This window comes from Prenolepis imparis, unplaced genomic scaffold, assembly GCF_030444845.1.
Source record: "Prenolepis imparis isolate NDT839.2.m4 unplaced genomic scaffold, iyPreImpa1.0 SCAF_3, whole genome shotgun sequence".
Classification (NCBI taxonomy): Eukaryota; Metazoa; Arthropoda; class Insecta; order Hymenoptera; family Formicidae; genus Prenolepis; species Prenolepis imparis.
Genome location: NW_028141161.1, coordinates 8,184,630 through 8,203,857, shown reverse-complemented (window position 1 = coordinate 8,203,857; position 19,228 = coordinate 8,184,630). Strand labels below are relative to the sequence as shown.

Genomic DNA, 19,228 nt, shown 5'->3' with positions numbered 1-19,228 from the left:
AGCCGAGAAACACGCGCGAACAAGACAACGATGCGACGATCGGCGGCGACGAACTGAAGGTAGCTAGGTAGGTAGACAAGCATGGACGCGGCAGAGTCGCGAGACGCGAAAGCGGTCCCGATTGGAGCCCCGGTGGGCGCGCATGCGCGGTTGCGCCGCGCCGCGAAATGTCAGTCGCGCGGTCACGTGTGTGCGTGTGTGACGTATACGTACGTGACGCGCGCGCGCATGCGATTCACGATCACACGACATCGGACACTCGTCTATACAGGTGTGTGCGTCACGGTCGTACCTGCAGGTACGAGAAAGCACCAGTGTCGCTCAACCGTGTCTGTGACGGAGCGAGAGAGACCCGTGTTGGTGACCTACCTAGGGGAACCGTGACCTGACCACTACGTAGGTATAAGTATAGGTATCGGTGCAGGTACCATATATCATATTACTGTGTTGGCGATATTTTCTCTTCGAAGAAGAATAAAATATTTTCTATTTTTTTTTCTTTTCTTAATGCCTTTACCTGCTCGCTTAAAATTTTTATAAATGGCGTAAAAGTATATGAAAAGAGCCCGTTTTCTCTATTTTACAATGATTATTCTGCGAATTATGTATTTATATACATATATCGGGCAGTAATCTTTTTCTTGTAGCTCATTGTTTAATTAGACGCGTACTATTAACAGGAAATATTAATATATATATTAACAATTAAATATAATTATAATTAATAAATTATAATAAATATTAATTATAATTAATATATTAATCATTAATATTAATACAAATATTTAATATTTTAGCGCTCGATGTCGTCTGGAAAAAAAAAAACAAGTTCCTCGAGAAACGTCTTACGATGACAGTTAAGTCTTTGCCGTCTGCTCGCCGTCGACGGTCTTCTTGTAGACCTCCTTGTACACGAGCTCCTGCATCTGTATCCTGAGGAGCATCCTGCGATCGGCCGGCAGGGTCCTGATGTGCGGCAGCAGGCTCATCAGGAAGTAGTAATTGTCGTCGAAGCGATTCCCCTCGAGGGGGTCGACCCCGGCGAGGCCGACGCCGGCGTCGCTGTCGCTCATGAGGACCTGCTCGGGCGAGATGTTCTGCAGCATCATCTCGTTCTCCGCGAGATTGTCGGCGACGTTCTGAAACTCCAGGTTGTCGAAGCTCTCCTCGGGCTCCCGCTTCACGTCCACGGTGCCCCGTCGACCGTGATCGCCGTCCAGCTTCAGATGATGATGATGATGATGATGATGGTGATGACCGACGTTCCCGTCCCCGGCCATCGACAGCAGATGATCGGCGATCGCGTCCCGATCGTCGAGACCACCGTCGATCCCGGACGTCGGGATACCGTTCTCGGCCTCGCTCTCGCACGGCTGCAGCTCGTCCTCGGTCTTGGCGACGCTGCGTTCCCAGATGGGCGGCCGCGGCAGCATCTGCTCCTTCAGGAACTGCAGGCTCTTGAAGTGGATCCATACCGGCCGGTTCCGGTGAAACTTACTCTTGCGGTATACCTGGTCCTTCTTCAGCTCGGCGCGAAATGTATCCCGCAAACCCTTCCATTTCGCCTTCAGCATCGGTTCTGCGGATGGGAGGAAAATTATTTTACAGGTACAATAGGATTTAACAAAAGTCATCTCTGCTGTGTTTTTTAATTTATTATATATAAATTAATATGTATATATATTCATTAAGATCTCTCGATTCGGTGCTGAAGAAATTAATTAGTAAAATAAAATGAGAGAAATTTTGTGACATTATAGGATATGAGAAGAAATATAATTTGTGATCATTTTTAATATATAATTCAATCTCAAATCTCTTTGCGAAAACGTCAAAGATTTTCTTTTATTTTTTTTAATGCATATTTTTGTGTATCAAAAAAAATATTAAAAATTTAAATTAAAACAGAGCAGATAACTTTTTCTAAATCTATAACTATATATATATATATATATATATATATATATGTGTGTGTGTGTGTGTATATACGAGCATATTTTCAGCATTTTTTTAAATTTCAGGATTATTTGGATCAAATCTGTGAATATATAAAAATCAAATTTGAAGAGTATTGGACAAAAGATACACATGTACTTCCATACAGAAGAGATCCTGCGATTACGATACTTTTAATTACGTGGAAACTTAATAAGGCATGGGATTATTGACTGCACTGGCACGCGAGCATCGACGTTCAATTCGCGCATGCACCAGCGATCGGGGAACTCGTGCATTCGTACGATTTGCGGTTCAAACCTCGATCGAGGTTACGATCGAGATACGACGAGAGACCTCGTTACGATTCCGGAATAGACTGCAGGTAAAAGCATCTGGTGATCAACGACGCGAATATAATATGCTGTCAACGACGAAGTGACAGAACAGGCCACGAGGAAAAAGTGAGGTTAGATAAAAATCGAAACCGTATAGTTAGAACGGAATTAAAATATTAATTGCATTCAGGAGAATATTAAATAATTGTGTCTGTGTCTGTGTGAATAAATGTGCTCAATGCAATAAGATAATTTATAAGATCTACTTAAAATACTTGAAGAATTTTATTCTTGCACTGAAATCTTCGTTTTTAATTAGATTCAAATAAATAATTAAAGATGAGCTTAAAAAAGCACTTGCTTTAATCGTATAATTTTAAAAAAAATGTTTTATTCACAGAAACACGATAAAAAAATAGAGCGATTTTTCCAGAAAATATTGCAATTTTCCGAATATTTATACGCGAAAATCCATGAAAGAAAATCCGCTTTATATTTTTAATTCGAATTGTTCAGTAAAATATAAAAATCAATGACTGGAATTAAATAGAACGATTGTTTCATCGCGAAATATACGACGATTATCAATGTGAAATAATTCGATTGCGCGAGATATATAGAGTGATCTATTTGATGTAACACGTGAAATAATTTTGTAAACACAGTTCAAAGAAAACTGCATGTGATTTCGTACGATATAATATATATAATAATGATGTAAAAGATTTTTCTTTGATTTCTTAATTAAGTTGCATAAAATTCCACAATTATATATAATCTATAAATATAATTAATCTAGACCATAAAATAAAATGACAGAAATTGTGACATTAGGATATGAGAAAAAATAACATATAATAATTTTTAATATAATAATTCAGTCTCAAAAGAGACTTTGCCAAAACGTCAAAGATGCATTTTCTATCATTTTTTTTCTAGATATATATTTTTGTATAAATATAAAAAAAGATTATTTCAATTATTCTAAATATTATGTTTGTAATAGGAGCAAAAGTAGATATAGTTGCGTTTTTAAAAAAATTATAATATTCGATTTGACACACTTTTATCTCATCTCGTGACAAATTTCGCAAATCGACCACGTGGAACAACCAAATATATATTCTTGTAAAATATAATATAAAAAACGATTATTTTAATTATTCCAAAAATTATGTTTGTAATAAGAACAAGAGTAGACATAATTACGTTAAGTCATAAAAAAATTAATTAATATATTCAATTTGATAGTTGTCACATCATCTCGTGATGAATTTCGCGAATCGACCACGTGGAACAACCATCAGATATATATTTTTGTAAAATATAACAAAACTATTTTAATTATTCCTAAAATATTATGTTTGTAATAGGAACAAGAGTAGATATAATTAAGTTAATAAACAAAATTAATTAATACTCAATTTGACAGTGATGAATTTGGTGTATCAACCACGTGGAACGAGTTAACGCAGCTATGTCATTTTTTCCCAAGCTTCGCAAATTTATCCTAGTGTCACAATGAACGCGGTGAAATCTGATCTTAATAATCCTCGCCGATGAAGAGAAAATACAATCGCGCAAAGTACTCGACGCATGGGCGAAGAACGCGCGGCGCCTATATACTTGCGTCGCGGCGACTCGCTCCACGCGTAGGAACGAGAGAGAAAGACATATACATAGAGAGAGAGAGAGAGAGAGAGATAGGAACACGTACTGGGGAGGTTGAATATCGCCGCGATCTCCATCCAGACGCGATTGGTCACCTCGCGATTGTGATAGGAGATGTGCCTCTGGTTCCAGAGGGCCGGCCGTTTGTAGACCTCGGCGATCAGCCGGTTCGCGTCCATCTTCACCTCGTCCCTCATCGCCCGCTGACCCTTGGCGGACCTGGTGAGATATCTCGTACGGCGACGAATAGCGACGAATAGCGACGACCGGCGGGAACAAAGTACGGGCGAATACTAGCACCGGGATAGCGCGCAGGACGCGCCAGCGGGTTGACGATCGATTCGCGTTTCGCCCTCGTCTCGCCTCGCTAGCGCTAGCAGCAGCTCTCTCCCGAAGAGAGAGAGACCTCGTCGCGCGCCACCCTCGCCCTTTTCATATTTCGCCTCGCCTCGCCTCGCAAGCGCAAGCGAATCTCTCCCCCCGGGAGCTATTATATCTCTCTGTCCCTTCTCTGGCGCTAATCGACCAAGTTTGACTTTAATTTTAATTTAAATGTTCTCCAAGAGGAGAGGATAATCCCTTTAATCTTCCTTAACTCGTCGATCGCCTTATCATCGACAATTCGGGGGTGCAAGGGCGAAGGAGGGTAGGATTAGTACATCTGGGGTCTCTCTCGCGAGAGACCAACGCGCGAATACATTACTTGCGCGTGCAATTATTCGGACATGCGCGTGCACAATGCTTCGATACAGCAGGGTTTTGATCGACCCTTGTTCTAGTAGCGAGTAGCCGCGTTTTCTCTCCTCTCTCTCTCTCTCTCTCTCTCTCTCTCTCTCTCTCTCTCTCTCTCTCTTGTATAGAATGTCTCCTTTTTTCCTACCCTTCGCTCCGAACGCATTTCGCTTCGTACGAGCGAATCTCGGAGTTACTTAGTTTTTTTCTTCGCCTCTTATCAAGGTTCATCAGCAAATGCATCTAATTACGGATATTTGAGGATAACAAGGCTTTCTTGATACTTTTTAAGCGAAAGGGCGAGCTAATTGCTTCAGAAGTTCTGTCGCTAATCGCACGATTACGAAATATGAGGTACATTCAAGTCTGGTTTCACCTGGTGAAACCAGATGCGAATGTATAATGATTAATACAATAAGAATGAGATATTTACATACAATCTTCGTACTTCTTCCGCAGCAAACAATGCAGGACTTGGAACTGATAGCGCAAGGCGCGGAGGCGCGCCTCTACAAGGGCCTCTACTTGGGAAGGATGAGCCTGATGAAGGAAAGGTTCGTGAAGAACTATCGACACCCGGAGCTGGACGCACGTCTCACCAAGGATCGCATCAAGGCCGAGGCTCGCGCGATTATTCGGGCGAAGTCCGCAGGTGAAAATCCCGCTCGGTCTCTGCTTCTCCGTCGTTTGTTAAATTCGTCTTCATCATCCTTCTTTGTTTGTTATCCTGAAGGTATAGCGACGCCAGCCCTGTACCTGGTGGACATAGAGCGACGCAGTATCTACATGGAGTATGTGGAGGATGCTACGGTACTCAAGGATTTTATAGATAAGAATATTTCCGGAAAGAAGGATGTGGATCACCTGATAGAGTTGATAGGACGTGGACTGGGGTCGCTCATAGCCAGGCTTCATTCCAGACACATGATCCACGGTGATCTGACTACGTCGAATATACTCTTCAAGAATGACTCCAAGTCTGAATCGTCCTGCAGCGACCAATCCGAAGGTATCTTTCGCGTTTCAAATATGGTAATATTATCGCGGATGTAAATGATAAATGAAAACCCTTTCACTTATCATATTATTTATTTTATCAATGCGTCTGTAAAAATTGCTGCTCCAGTTTTTTCTAACTTCGACTCCGTTATTTCGCTACATCGCTTTTTTTTCTCTTCATAGCCGAGACTCGATTTGTAATGATAGACTTCGGACTGGCCCGACTGGATTCCACGGTGGAAGATAAGGCGGTCGATTTGTACGTTCTTGAGCGATCGCTGCTGAGCGCGCATTCCGAAGTGCCGACGTTGTTCTCCCGTATTTTTCATCACTATCAGCGACACTATCAGAGCAAGAGTCAATGCGAGCAAGTGGTCGCCAAGTATAAGCAAGTACAGGCGCGAGGACGTAAACGTTTGATGATCGGCTGAAAGAAGGTGTCTTCGAAGATTGTTAATTCTCTTTACGAGTCCAAAGAGTACGCGAGGTGTATGAATAAATTTATTTTTGTAACGTAACACACATAAATCCAAATCGAATTGCAAATAGCCTGAACTTTGTACGTTGATAGATGTAAATTGTATTCTTTGATTGCAATTTGAATGATTGGTCATAGAAAAATACACTGCATGAGAAGATAAGAAGGTCTTTATACAGGTGAATATATCATATATGTAACAGTATGTAACAGTATGCAAGAATTCAGTATGTAACGTACCTATTACAAGGATATGACTATTGCATAATAAATTTGGCAGCAGCGATGATCTATATGAAAAGCTATTGCTCTTTATGTATCCACCGTTTACAATGTAAATCAGTCAAAATGCAATCCGGAGTATATAATAATCCAAGTCACCTATCGACAAATATATTAGTATATCATGTGTACATATATATATTAACATAAAATAAATGAAATTGTGATTTAGATTTACCAAAAATCCAGCGAAAGAGGTCATGAACCCTTCCTTCGTCAACTCCCATATACCACCAAATTCTTCTTCGTCGATTTGTTGAAAACTGCTAAAGTATAAATATGTAATTCCCGCATTGACTATTATGAATCTAAAACACAAAAATCATAAGAAAAATATTATTTAATAATATATAATTATAATAATTATATATTTTATATAATAATAATATATATATATATATAATTAATATATTAATTAATGAATATTAAATATATATAATTTAATATATAAATATTAAATATATAATTTAATAAAAAAAAGATTAAAATTGCAAGATTTTCAATAAAGCGAAAAACAAAGACAGTACGAGGATGTACATCTTTACTTACAACAATAGAGCTATAAAACCTTTCAGAGGTATAAGGCCCCATCCTATACCGACGATGATACCGATCGCTTGCCTGGCCCAATATATGACGTCGAGAAACTCCTCCTGCAACCCAAAACGAAGGAGATGAAAGAATTTCGGACGAGCCTTATTTTTTCTTTTCTCCTTTTTCGAAGAATATATCTTCGCGAGAGAACTGGAAGGAGAGAGATTCTCTCGAAGGTTATATTTACCTTGTCCGGCCATTCCGAGTTCGCCGTGATCGCACGTGTCCATACGCTAACCTCGCACTTGCCGCCGTTGCCGTTTTTCTCCGCTCTCGTACGCGACATCCTCGCGATTCTGCACGACGATTCCCGTAACGTAATCTAGGCGATCATCGAATATGCGATGTGTCGTATTCGCGTACTTTTTCCTCCACCGGCCGTGTCACACAACCGCTCTACGGGTAGCAACAGCTGACGGGCTGACAGCCTTGTCGCTTCCGGCGAAGGAGTGGGAGAGCAGCGCGAAGAAATTCACTTTACGGGACTGCTGTTGTTAAGAATAGAGAATCTTTAGAATAGAGAACTCGTTCGCGGTTCTTCACAAAATCGTGAACAAAATATTCTCACAATGTAATATAATACATGAAAAACATATAAATTATATCGGAATATAATAATAATATATAAAAATTATCAAAATATATAATAATATTGCGAGAAATAACGCAAACTAATTTCGAAAGTTAACTTTCTACAGCTCTAGGTCTTAGAATTTGATTTTGATGAGAAAAGTTTACAGGAAAAATCACACGCATACACTTTTCCATCTTTAATGTGTGGATACGAGTATTTATTTTATTCGTTAACGGATTATATCGCGCTTCTATTAAGCTGTCCACCGAAATAAACTGCAAATGTTAACATCGTCTCTCTGTCGCGAGCGAATGCGAAGATGTTATTAACACAATATATTTCGGCATACGTTCTGTGTATCTTCGCATGTATGTATATAGAATGTATCTCTCTTTTTCTCATATATGTATACAGGAATGTGTATCGGGGAAGATTTAAATATGTACGATATATCACACACTATAAATCACACACGTTACGCACATGATTTTTCTCTCTCTCGATATTTTTCTATATATAGATGTGTATAAATATATATATATATGTACTATATATATATATATATATATATATATGTACACACACACATACACATACACGAGTAAAAGTAACGCAACTTTGCTCGTTAGTAAGTAACATTATTAATGGAATGAGAGGTGAATCGCTAGTTCCTCAGTTATTTACAATGTTATTCAATTATACTTAATAATTCGCAGGCAAGAGTCAAATGATGCAGAAGCTTGTCGAGAATGGAACGTATGACAATTCTTAATTTTTTTTTAACCATATAAACAATGTGTGCTGTGTAGTATAGACGTTTTGGCACAAAACTCGGCAGAGTCATTTTACACCGGCGAAGGAGAACGTCGATTATTCTTTTCTTCCTTCCACAAATACACACTTGTTTCCTTATAATAAGATATATAATATATCGCGCATACGTAATATCGTATATAAAAATCATTTGTAACACAATATAGATGTGTGTATATGTATATATAATATGTGTAAGTTTTTAGTCGGTTACACGAGACTGTAGGAATATTATTCTGTCATCCTAGGACAGGTTCGATAAATCGTCAGAAATGTGCGTTGCCTAAAAAGTAAAGTATCGCAAGACGCTCTTACAAGTAGCTTCACGTCTCGCGAATCGGATTAAATACTATATATACGAAACTTCCTTACGTTTATCTAGTAGACCATACAAGTTTAGCGACAAGAAAACACCGCGTCCTTTCCTCATTTATTTATTATATACGTAGTTGAGAGAGGTACGCGCGCTTTAGGACCAAAACTCTGCGCTCAAAAGACGTCTTATGTAGATTCGTAAATTTATATGGCGATGTCGTGCATATTTATTAACGATAACACGTTTCGTCGATCTAAATATTTGTTGTCAGAGGGAAAGAATATTCCCCTCGTTTTAATACGTCATGATAAATTGCGATTGATCACATGTTTTACGTAGCAGTGTATAATAAAGAATCGGTATCAATATATAATATACGCGTGATAATAACAGCTAAGCGGTAAAAAATTCACAAGACAAGTGTTTTCGAGACCCTTTTCTTTCGCGTTGCCTCTCCTTGATCGCGGATTTTCTCTACGGGCATATTTTTTTATCTACCTTTTTTTTATAACGTAATATAATATCACCTCTTCTTTCGTTTTTTTTTTACATATATATGTACACGCGTTTGTCGCGATATAAAAGGACAAATGCAGCTTCGAAATACGAGGATTATTGTAAAGATTCGTTTTTTTTTCTTTTATTACAAAAAATGATTTCGAAAAGGTCGCAGCACGAAGAATTCCGATAGATATTAATTTCGCGTTGTTAGTCTTATTCGATTGAACGACGAGATCTAGAATTTTATATCCTCTGTCAATATGTGTCGAAAAAATGCGAACTATTATGATAAAAATTCTTCACGATTAGATTACAATTCTAAGTTTATAATGATTATTTTTAACGCGCTTTCCATTCGATACAATTTCAATTCTCGCAGTGAAAGAAATTTCGGAGATATCACGATGTTAGAAGTTGAGAGATCAATTTTAGAGCTTCCATAATAAAAACTAACAGACATAAACGTATCAACGTGCGCGACAAAATGAAAAGTCAGTCGTTTTATACATCAATTCCATTAGCTGCATTAAATAATAAATATGGTAAAAGCTGCCATTAAAAATTCATTGAGAACAGAAAGATTCGTCTAATATTAATTCTTTTGTATAGATATTTATAGAAAACATATTATACTGTATGATAGGAACTTCGATTGGACTGAATATCTCGCGTAAATGTTTCTACAAATTAATCACAGATTAAAGACGTGTCGCGCATGACGAAAAAAAAAATATGAGTCAAAATGGACAATTATCCTCTCTCTCTTTCTCTCTCAAACGAAGAAATATCGTTAATTACGGCTTGTTACACGATCTCTTGGAAGACACCTACTTTTTTCACGCAACGCGTTGTGCTAGTTTTAGTTGCCGCTACTCGCAACGATTCTCTATATACGATTCGGATAAACTCGAGCCTACCTTTCCTTAAAACTGTGTGATGTGGCTTCGTCTATTCTAGACATTAATATCGCGCGGTTAAAAAATGCATAAACAAATAATATATAAATATATACACATTGAAAACGAATGCAAACACTTTTTTACTAATATCCTCGTAATAACGCATTGCTCGATAAGAATCTGACTGAGGAATGACGTTTACTTCGACCGAAGATTGTCGATATCTTAATTAAAAAAGCACGAGACGCGATTAAAAATAATTAAGATCACACACGAAATGTATATGGATAATAATAATACGTGAGTACGACCAAGTCGAAATATAGAGCTGCGTAAAAACGCAACGTCGTATAAAACTAGTATAATAGATTCTCTAATGCCACACCTTAACAGCAAGATTAGTACTTTTAGTCGCTGTAAAAACTTTCTGTACCCTGTCCCTAAAGTTAAAGTCGCTCAATATATATATTTATATATATCTATATACTTATGTACACAATTTAAGACTTCCTCTTCTACGGCACGAAAGACGAAAAGTTGACCTCGTGTGCCAGATATCGATATTAGCGTACTCTTTAACGGCATAACATAATGCAAATCATCATCTCTCAGAGCGCGATCAAACGTCGACCACATCGTTGTTGTTGTAGTTGAAATTTGAATCGCGCAAAAATGACGTGCGACGAAGCTTAAAGCTGAGACGATTATCCTCAACCATTTTCGGCACTTCCGTTACCTGCAATGTCCGGAATAGCTATAGATCTCATATTTGTGTTACATAAAATCCAAGATATAAGATATACATATTTATAAAATTATGAGTTGACGTCGAGCAAAAGATTATTACTTTTATGCTTTTATTATTATTATTATTACTTCAGCGAGTGATTGATAAAATAATCACAATTAGTTCTATTATTCATGAATTGTTAATTACTTAATAAATTTAATATCAATTAAGCTTATCATATTGTAATAAGTTTTGCCCAACTCTCTACGATACGGTATAGATAAGATAAACGCTAGAGTGGTTATTGATAAAAAAAAATTTAGCTTCGAGGATAATTAAAATAAAATGGAGAAGAAAAAAAAATGAAATAAAATATACCTTGGCATCTGCTCGGTCGGCAGAACGTTGAAGCAGCGACCGCCATGCTGTAGGTGCGGTATGCTCTAAAATAATAGGTAATAGGCGCGGATTGTCACATCAAAGGATTTACATGCGTGTTTTATGCCTGTTACAAACTATAAAAAGCGTAAGGACTGATACGCTAAGAAATTAACCATGCGGAGAAGCATAATCGGCCGAATCGAGGCTCGAGAACCTACCGTTTTCCTTCTTGTCCGCCTTGCTCTTGTTCAAACTCGCCGCCAATTCCCTCACCGATCTCTTCTCGACGCTCGTGTTGCTCAACGAGCTCGCGGTGCTGCTTGCCGACAACGTCGGCGGCAAGGAAGCCGGGCCGCTGACGCCGCTGTCGGTCGACTCGTCGAGAGCATCGCCGGAGTCGGGTGTGTTGCCGGCCGAGGTGTTCGGACTGGAGCCGTCGCTTAATAGACTAAATTCTCCTGCAAGAGAGATTAACATTAATATGATCATTATGATCATATGTCCGTAAATAAATTGCATTGATCTATCATCCTTTTTCTACCGGATTTCCGATCGGTGGCCATGCTCCAAGGTCGCGGTTTAGGCGCAGTCGCCGGTGGGATCGGCTTGTTTTTCAGCAGCGCGCCGTTACTCTTCCCGTCGTTGCTCGTGGACCCGCTACTCTTCACCAGCGGTTTCAATATCGGTGATTTGGCCGAATCAGACGTACCCTTGGCGCCGCCACCTCCGCTGCTACCGTTGATGGGACTTCTCAGATCATGGCCGGTTGATCGTAGCTTGACGGACATCGACTTGTCCGCGTCGGCCGGGGATTTCTTCGTGACGCTTTTACGATTCTCCTGGTCCGTGCTCGTTCCAAAACTATCGTCGATGTCGTGCGAACCACGCGGACTCATGCCAGATGCATCTGTCGTGCAACGTTTAGAATCCTCGCCCGTATCGTTGGGAATAACGTTACTGCAAGTCTCCTTTGCTTCGCTCTTGGATCTCTCGTGAACTTGAGCACTGTCCGTTGTGTTTCTTCGAGCAAGCGGCGACGCGGTCAGCGGAGAATCGCCCTGAGATCTTCTGCCAACGAGGGGGGAAAATTTCTCCAAATTGTCGCTGGATCGGGAACGCGGCGCGGGTTCGAGAAGCGTTTTCAGCATCGGTGAATTGCAGCTGTGTTTCTTCTCCATTTCGGGTGGAATGCTCTTGTGACTGGTCAATGATAGATTAGGACTGCCGTCCGTTGGAAAGGTATGCAGAGAACTGTGAGGTGTAATAGGCAAAAATTAGTTTCGATAGTTTGCATACGAAATTGTAAAAGCTACAATTATATATTTTACAAAAAATACAGAAAAAAAATATACATATATATATTTAGAATATTTAATATTTATATTTACAAAATAAATATATTTATAAAATAAATAAGTAAATAAATAAATAAATTTATATATATATATATAATATATTTAAATATTAAAAAAATATATATATGTATATAACGATATAACAAATCGATATTTATACCTGTCATCACTCGTAGGCGATATCAAAGGCGTGGTCGGTGTAGTGGGTCGGAAAAATACATCGAGACCCTCGCCCAGAGCGAGACCGTCGATCGGTTGGTCCGGTCTCAACATCGGTCTCGTGGGCGCCCGCGTTTTCGTTCTGCGTGGTCTGGACTTCACTAGATGTTGTAACTGCTGGCCCACAGTGTTGGGCAATTCCGAGACGGAGTCTAACGACTCTGTCAATGAGTGCTCGGTTTCTGAAATAGCTGTGGAACAACAATTATACATTTCGCAAGATGCTAGACTTTAGGACAATTTCATTTATACAAACCTTCTGCTTGACTCTTCGGTAACGACGGTAAGAGATCTGGAATATCATCGGCGGACAGTCCTTCCACCGAATCTACCACGGACTTGGGTCTCAACTTCCTTCCGTGCAGACTCTTACGTTTATTCGACAAATGTGGAGTCGCCTAAATATTGAAACAAATATATCACATCTCATAATATTATATGTATCGATGAATTATATTATATATCGATTGATATATTATATCATAATATATTATAAAATATATTATATATTTTACATATGCAATCGTCACTTTTGTATATCTTTGCAATACCTACCAGATTAAGATAATCCAACTTCTATGTAAGCATGTAAATAAAGATAGCTTATAATTTAACTGCTTTTATCAAGGAATGTAAAGTATTAACAAAAATACAAATAACGTAAAATATATAGACATGTAAAAGTTTTACAGACAAGAAGTATACTTGAAATCTGTTCATCTCATTGTCAAACGAATAAAATTGCAATCTCAATCGCACGATGTTGAAGAACTCGAAAACTCTTACCATTGGTGACTGATCGCATGGACCGATGGAATTTGCCAATGAACACGTTTCCGGCGTGTCCTCTTCGGACACGAGACTGGATCTGCCGGGAGGTAGAGTCATAGACATACCGCTCGCGCTAGTTACGCCTATTACGCTTCCGCTGCTCATCGAGCCGGCGCTAGGTCGTAAAACGTCTGGTGTACTGCTCCTTGTACGACTATCGCAATCGCCAATCTGAAAGTGTTTCATTATGTTAGCGCGTTGTATCGTTATAAGAGAACATTATATCGTTAGAGAATAGAGAAATTGTATCGAAAAATATAGCTTCAATCTTAAGGAAAAAATTACAATATTTTAGAATCAGTGATTGTCCTAACTAAATATTATCTGGTAAATATATGTTTTCTCTTCAAATTCTATATAAAACGAAATATATATTTTCAACTCACCAGAGTCTTATAACTTCTTGACAACGACTCGATTACTTCGTCCGTAATTCTGTCGGATATATGCGCCGCAACCGCCAAGTTAAGCTCGCTGATATTAAAAAGGATCAAAACCATTAATAAAAAAATTTAATCGTTAATGTATTAACGTTAACAACATTATTATAAAACACTCACTTGACTCTGTTAACGATATCCGCGCCAGCTTGCTCGGTAACGGTGGTATGTATGAATTCATTGTTGATTTGATTTTTCTCTTTGCAGGTATTACGAAGATCATCCTGCACCGCGATCGGTTCACTCTCGTCGCCCCTGATCACCGTTTGCGAAAGTATAGTGGGACACTGCTCGTTTGCGCACTTCAACATCGCGTCCAAAGAATCCTGGCATCATTTTTTATTTATTATTACATATCAAACATATCTTGTATAACAACTACTTTAAAGGAAAGAGAGAAAGAGCGTATATAAATATTCACAAAGCTTATATACCTGTAGATACACCGTGACAACTTTGTGAATTTCATTCGCCATATCGTGTAATTTCAGCTCAATCGGATTATTCTCATCCCGTCTTTGAAGCACCTCGTGTAATCTCGGCAACAACTGAAAACATAAGAGTCCACTTGACGAATCTATCTCAATCTTGATGCACGGATGAGTTTTTAAAAAATTTGATCAAGTATCGAAAGTAAATCTAATTCGAATTTCATTCGCACCTGTTTAGAATTATCCGCGTCTTGTATAAGCCCGGTCGCGTAATTGATATCGTTGTTAGCGTCGCAACTCTCCGCCGCGAGAGCCTTGATGGTATCCTGGGTTTGAACAACGAGTCTGTCGACCATCTGTTGCGTGGAGCTCAACAGAAATCCCTGCTGCAATCTGAACGCTTGTCCGTGGCTGTACTTACACGGCGTGACGTTTCTCTGCAACAGATCCTGTATCTTCTTGCTTAACTGCTCCGTCTTCTCCGCGGAGGTCTTCATACAAGGCTGCAGATCGTAAATCGGAAACGGCATATGTCGCACGCTGCAATTTCTGCAAGAACAAATCCCTTGTAAATATTACATATTTTCCTTTCATATTTCAATATATACAAGTATGTATGCATACTTCTCTAGAGCGTGAACGATATCCGCGTAGCCTTGCAACGTAATGTTGTTCTTGTCATATATAATAGTCCGTAAATGATTGTTAATCTGCAGCGCTTTCGCTAACAACCTTGCACCAGGATCCCCTATCTGATTACCGCTGATATCCAGGGTGTGAAGACACGTGTTGCTGCCAAGGGCGTTGATCAGATTGTAGAGATCGCCCTTTAATCTCGAATCGGGCAGATGCAACGCTTGAAGCACGCAATCGTCCTCCTGAAGCATCTGCACCAGAGCGTCCATCACGACGGCTATGTGCTTGCTCTTCATACTGGCGGTATTGCGTCCCATGTACAGCTGCTTGATCGATTTGTTTTTACCTATGGCCGTTATAACTTGCGCCAAATCGACGTCCATGTCTGCAAAGGAACGAATGAGTAAAGCAATGGAATGAAAATTAACACAAAAGATTTGAAGATTAACACAGAAAAGATTGTTAAAAGTGGGGAGAAAAGTTTCTATTTCTGATAAATAAAATTGTCTTGCGATACAACTCTATACGTACTGCTGTCCGATATATCCAACGACGCTATACATCGAACTCCGTGAATGCACGATTCTAAAACATGTGCGCCCATGGAACTCAAATTGTTTCCGCTCATGTCAAGTTCTAGGCCAACTGTACTTTCGTTGCAAGCCAATCCAAGTAGCAGGTGCTTCAATGCTTCCAACGGTAGTTTGCACGAAGATATATTTAAGTACTTCAACGAGAGAGTTGCCGTGTAGAATTGCTTAAAGCTCGGAGGTATCTCTTTGGTTTTCTTGCTCGAAAAGGAATTTCGGGCGACGTTCAGGTGGACTAGATTAGTTGCACAACCTCGTAGTAATGCACCAAACAGCTGATGTCAAATCATAAAAAAAACAATAGAAGAGAATAATCACACCGATAAAATTACGATGAAAATATATGGTCCGAAAGTATAAAATTAGCTACTTACACACTCTAAAGTAGTATCTGTGCCGCTAAGATCTAGATGTGTTAAGCTATTAGGTTGCGCCAAGAAATTGCACAAACTCTGTAATTATGAAATGCACGAATTAGTATTCCAGTCGCGATCGAGATCCCTCTAGCTTATTGCTGAGGTCAATTGATGATTCATTACACACTCACGTTAACGTCATCTTTCAAGGTATTCTCTGAAAGATTCAGATACCGTAAGCTAGTCGGCATGCTCCTATTCAAGCTTAATGCGTGCGCTATTTGGCCTACACCTTTGCTAGTTAATCCACAATGGGCCAGATTCAATTTCTGCAAACCTTTAGGCAACTTGCCGATAGGACCGCTCAGATGTGTAGCACCTTAAAAATATACACAAACTTTAAATAACGAATTAATAACAATAAGCGTTTTATAATTAGAAACTTTTTTTTTTTACTTCAAAGATTCAATATTATTTTGCATATTAATGCGGTATGCTTATATGCAGAACAAAACTACATTTAAGATTATTATATTATCTAAAATAAGAAGAAAAATATAAGGAGATAAAATACTAAATTAAAAAATATAAAAGAAAAGTGCGTACATAAAAAAAAAAAAAAAAAAAGAGAAAAAATTGGATATGTGAAAAGCATATTAAATATTAGTATAATTACTAGGGATAATAAAAATACATGGTTATTGGCACACCTTGCATTAACTTGGCTATTATCCCACACAAGCTAGAGGCTCCTACAAAAAATATAAAGAAAATCTGTTCAGGATAGTTTCGAAATTATGACTAATAACTGGCAAATGGAGATTTACTTAATGGGTGTAGTGCAGATAAAGATTTAAAATATAAAGAGGGAATACGATATATAAAATATAAATCAATAGAATTAATTAATGATATACCTTTATCCTCAATCATATTGTGCGATAGATCTATTGTATGCAGCATCGTATTAGCATTAGAAATTAGGGCTAATGACAGCTTGTGAGCGAAATCCCTTTAAAACCGAAATAATCATACGTTATAAATGTGCCATTAAATTTCTGTTTCTACGACGAAGCTAAAACACACGTCGCTCGAATCATTACCATTTAATCCCGAGATTATCTAGATAGAGTTCTTGAATGGATAAAGATCTTCGCATAACGTGTAACAATCTCTCTAGAGGCTCGTGACTTAATTTCAGGTGAGACGCCCTTAATTTTGTGAACCAAGTATTGTATTCCAAGGCCGAGATAATTGGCACTAAATCCTTCTGATCTAAATGATCAAAGTCTCTCAGATTCAATTCCCTGGTGTCGTGCGAAAGATATATTGTATCAACGTCCTGAAATTTATATTTTTTAGAATAAGATTTTTGCATAAGCAGATAATCTTATATCACACAAATTTAAGCAATGTCATTAATCTCACCCATGCCACTTCCTCTCTGTATGGTACACTGTGCAAGTCACACATGCATGCATACTGAGTAGAAAAACCACCACACGGCCCTGTATGTCTCGTGGCTTCTGTGCTTCTAGCTAACTCGCTCCCTCGTATACTTTGCAATCTGCTAGCTGGTATGACCTCTATTTTTCGTATAATGTAACTGAAAATGATATTTAAAAGATTTATAATGAAGGATTACAAGAAACTATATACATCATCCATGGAGAATGCTTTAGTTCTGTTTAGTTGTAAAGTTCGACATACTTTAATGGTACTGTAGGAAAGATATTTCGAATTGCCGTATGTAAGGCCTCTATCATGGCATCCACTTCCGTGGTATCCCCGCCTACGCTGCTTGTAGTAAAGTTGTAAAATCGTTCTCCAACTGTCAAACATAGCTGATTTGCTCTTCTCGATTCTATGGCCGTTATTTCTAGGTAATGAAAATGGCAGTCGATCTATAGAAGAAAATAAATAAAAATTTGAATGCCGTGTTACAATGAGTAACAAAACAAAACCGAAGAAAATACAAATACACTCGACTTACTCTTGTGGGTACTTTGGCCGATAAGAGAAAGAGGCGACATGGCGAAAACACCTTGAGAGTGGAAACAACAAATCAATTTAGCTTAACGTCAAATATGACAAATATATGTATCGCAGTGAAAAGAGAGGGGAAGAAGATAAGTCAGATTACTCACGAGAACACGATTCTCTTGCTTATCCTGCTTCGTTTCCAATTTCACCACGTTTTTCAACAGTATTTTTACATGCTTGCCAAGTAACGCTTTCACCGATTCTGCAAGTAATGAATAATTCACTCAATCGTACACGGAATACAGATGCTAGGCAAAAAGTAGCGAGTAAAAATTGTACACTTTTTTTAAAAACTAAAAAATTACGATGACAGGCCGAATCAATCGCGAAACTCGCGGAGGTATACAAAACAAATAAAAATAAAACAGAATAAAATTAACGAGGGGGGGACGGTATCACCAAATACATAGCGACGAGACAGATCGTCCGAGAAGACGGATGACAGTTCGCTCGATCTACATAAGTAAATGTAAACACTACGAACTCTAGAGACGAACCGTTTAAATCCTTCGTGAGCTGCGACCGGGTTGACATTTTTGTTAGCTAAAGTCTTCCATTGAAGTTTGCCGTTCCATTTAAAGCTCTCTCTCTCTCTCTCTCTCTCTCTCTCTCTCTCTCCCTCCCTCTGTCTCTTTCTCGGTCTCCCGGACGAGGCTTCCCGCTTTTTACGCGTCGAATTAGAAAAGCGCCGTCCAGACAAAGGGCGATGTCACGAGAGGACGAACAGGCAGTGCACTGGCAGCCATGTTGGCACCAGTCAGCTATTGGTCATCGCTCGCGATCATCGATGATCGGCGGCGATGCTCGCAATTAGAATCTGTTGGAATCCCGAACACCGGCACAAGGATCAATAAAGATGTTGCCTGTTCGAAAACAGCTGGCTCGACGAATTTTCCCTGCAATTAAATGACTTCTTAAAAAATTTGACAGATGAGAAGAATAAATGCATATAAATATATATAACGCGATAAAAAGAATTTTACAATTATTGCGCCATATAACATCTGTATATTATTTAATTACCTATCAAAATGTCTTACATTTCAATAAAAATAATATATTCATTTGATGATTTTTAAAAAAT

General features: G+C 38.6%; 4 protein-coding genes across 10 annotated transcripts; 1 reads left to right on the top strand and 3 right to left on the bottom strand.

Moving 5' to 3' along the window:
- Window positions 1–87: 87 nt before the first annotated feature.
- Window positions 88–6,530, bottom strand: LOC145933619 (uncharacterized). 4 transcript variants are annotated; one of them, XM_083033485.1, is made up of 2 exons: window positions 6,394–6,530; window positions 88–1,579 (listed from the first exon to the last, which is right to left on the bottom strand). In XM_083033485.1, the coding sequence occupies exon 2, from the start codon at window positions 1,572–1,574 to the stop codon at window positions 858–860; it is 717 nt and encodes a 238-aa protein (XP_082889611.1). In that variant the 5' UTR covers window positions 1,575–1,579; window positions 6,394–6,530; the 3' UTR covers window positions 88–857. The 4 variants fall into 4 exon arrangements, with proteins under 4 accessions (XP_082889611.1, XP_082889609.1, XP_082889610.1 ...); XM_083033483.1 differs by lacking the exon at window positions 6,394–6,530 and adding an exon at window positions 5,110–5,247; XM_083033484.1 differs by lacking the exon at window positions 6,394–6,530 and adding an exon at window positions 5,114–5,229.
- On the top strand, window positions 2,022–6,535 carry Prpk (TP53 regulating kinase). Its single transcript, XM_083033481.1, has 4 exons — window positions 2,022–2,320; window positions 5,136–5,328; window positions 5,410–5,685; window positions 5,859–6,535. The coding sequence occupies exons 1-4, from the start codon at window positions 2,156–2,158 to the stop codon at window positions 6,104–6,106; spliced, it is 882 nt and encodes a 293-aa protein (XP_082889607.1). The 5' UTR covers window positions 2,022–2,155; the 3' UTR covers window positions 6,107–6,535.
- LOC145933622 (GEL complex subunit OPTI) lies at window positions 6,306–7,491 on the bottom strand. Its single transcript, XM_083033492.1, has 4 exons — window positions 7,217–7,491; window positions 6,985–7,088; window positions 6,614–6,743; window positions 6,306–6,534 (listed from the first exon to the last, which is right to left on the bottom strand). The coding sequence occupies exons 1-4, from the start codon at window positions 7,313–7,315 to the stop codon at window positions 6,493–6,495; spliced, it is 375 nt and encodes a 124-aa protein (XP_082889618.1). The 5' UTR covers window positions 7,316–7,491; the 3' UTR covers window positions 6,306–6,492.
- A 230-nt stretch (window positions 7,492–7,721) lies between these two features.
- Lrr (capping protein regulator and myosin 1 linker 1 leucine rich repeat protein) lies at window positions 7,722–19,075 on the bottom strand. Of its 4 annotated transcripts, XM_083033462.1 has the most exons (24): window positions 18,642–19,075; window positions 18,249–18,346; window positions 18,095–18,145; window positions 17,812–18,005; window positions 17,530–17,707; window positions 17,205–17,443; window positions 17,019–17,113; window positions 16,812–16,853; window positions 16,293–16,480; window positions 16,120–16,197; window positions 15,687–16,020; window positions 15,144–15,540; window positions 14,750–15,068; window positions 14,523–14,636; window positions 14,209–14,414; window positions 14,035–14,122; window positions 13,604–13,819; window positions 13,373–13,393; window positions 13,074–13,215; window positions 12,759–13,008; window positions 11,785–12,494; window positions 11,462–11,701; window positions 11,241–11,305; window positions 7,722–10,868 (listed from the first exon to the last, which is right to left on the bottom strand). In XM_083033462.1, exons 1-24 carry the CDS (start codon window positions 18,676–18,678, stop codon window positions 10,752–10,754), a joined length of 4,419 nt encoding a protein of 1,472 aa, XP_082889588.1. In that variant the 5' UTR covers window positions 18,679–19,075; the 3' UTR covers window positions 7,722–10,751. The 4 variants fall into 4 exon arrangements, with proteins under 4 accessions (XP_082889588.1, XP_082889592.1, XP_082889591.1 ...); XM_083033466.1 differs by lacking the exon at window positions 11,241–11,305; XM_083033465.1 differs by lacking the exon at window positions 16,812–16,853.
- Between the last annotated feature and the right edge of the window lie 153 nt (window positions 19,076–19,228).

Excerpts from the sequence above, each read along its gene's own strand:
- Prpk (XM_083033481.1), top strand. The coding sequence starts at position 2,156 with ATGGGATTATTGACTGCACTGGCACGCGAGCATCGACGTTCAATTCGC. Across the intron at positions 2,321-5,135 it reads GATTCCGGAATAGACTGCAG|CAAACAATGCAGGACTTGGA; the intron begins GTAAAAGCATCT and ends CTTCTTCCGCAG. Across the intron at positions 5,686-5,858 it reads CTGCAGCGACCAATCCGAAG|CCGAGACTCGATTTGTAATG; the intron begins GTATCTTTCGCG and ends TTCTCTTCATAG.
- LOC145933619 (XM_083033482.1), bottom strand. The coding sequence starts at position 4,141 with ATGAGGGACGAGGTGAAGATGGACGCGAACCGGCTGATCGCCGAGGTC. Across the intron at positions 1,580-3,990 it reads GGCGATATTCAACCTCCCCA|AACCGATGCTGAAGGCGAAA; the intron begins GTACGTGTTCCT and ends TCCCATCCGCAG.
- LOC145933622 (XM_083033492.1), bottom strand. The coding sequence starts at position 7,315 with ATGTCGCGTACGAGAGCGGAGAAAAACGGCAACGGCGGCAAGTGCGAG. Across the intron at positions 7,089-7,216 it reads ACTCGGAATGGCCGGACAAG|GAGGAGTTTCTCGACGTCAT; the intron begins GTAAATATAACC and ends TTTGGGTTGCAG. Across the intron at positions 6,744-6,984 it reads GGTTTTATAGCTCTATTGTT|ATTCATAATAGTCAATGCGG; the intron begins GTAAGTAAAGAT and ends TTTGTGTTTTAG.
- Lrr (XM_083033462.1), bottom strand. The coding sequence starts at position 18,678 with ATGTCAACCCGGTCGCAGCTCACGAAGGATTTAAACG. Across the intron at positions 16,198-16,292 it reads CCTTGAAAGATGACGTTAAC|AGTTTGTGCAATTTCTTGGC; the intron begins GTGAGTGTGTAA and ends TCATAATTACAG. Across the intron at positions 14,637-14,749 it reads ACGCGGATAATTCTAAACAG|TTGTTGCCGAGATTACACGA; the intron begins GTGCGAATGAAA and ends TTATGTTTTCAG.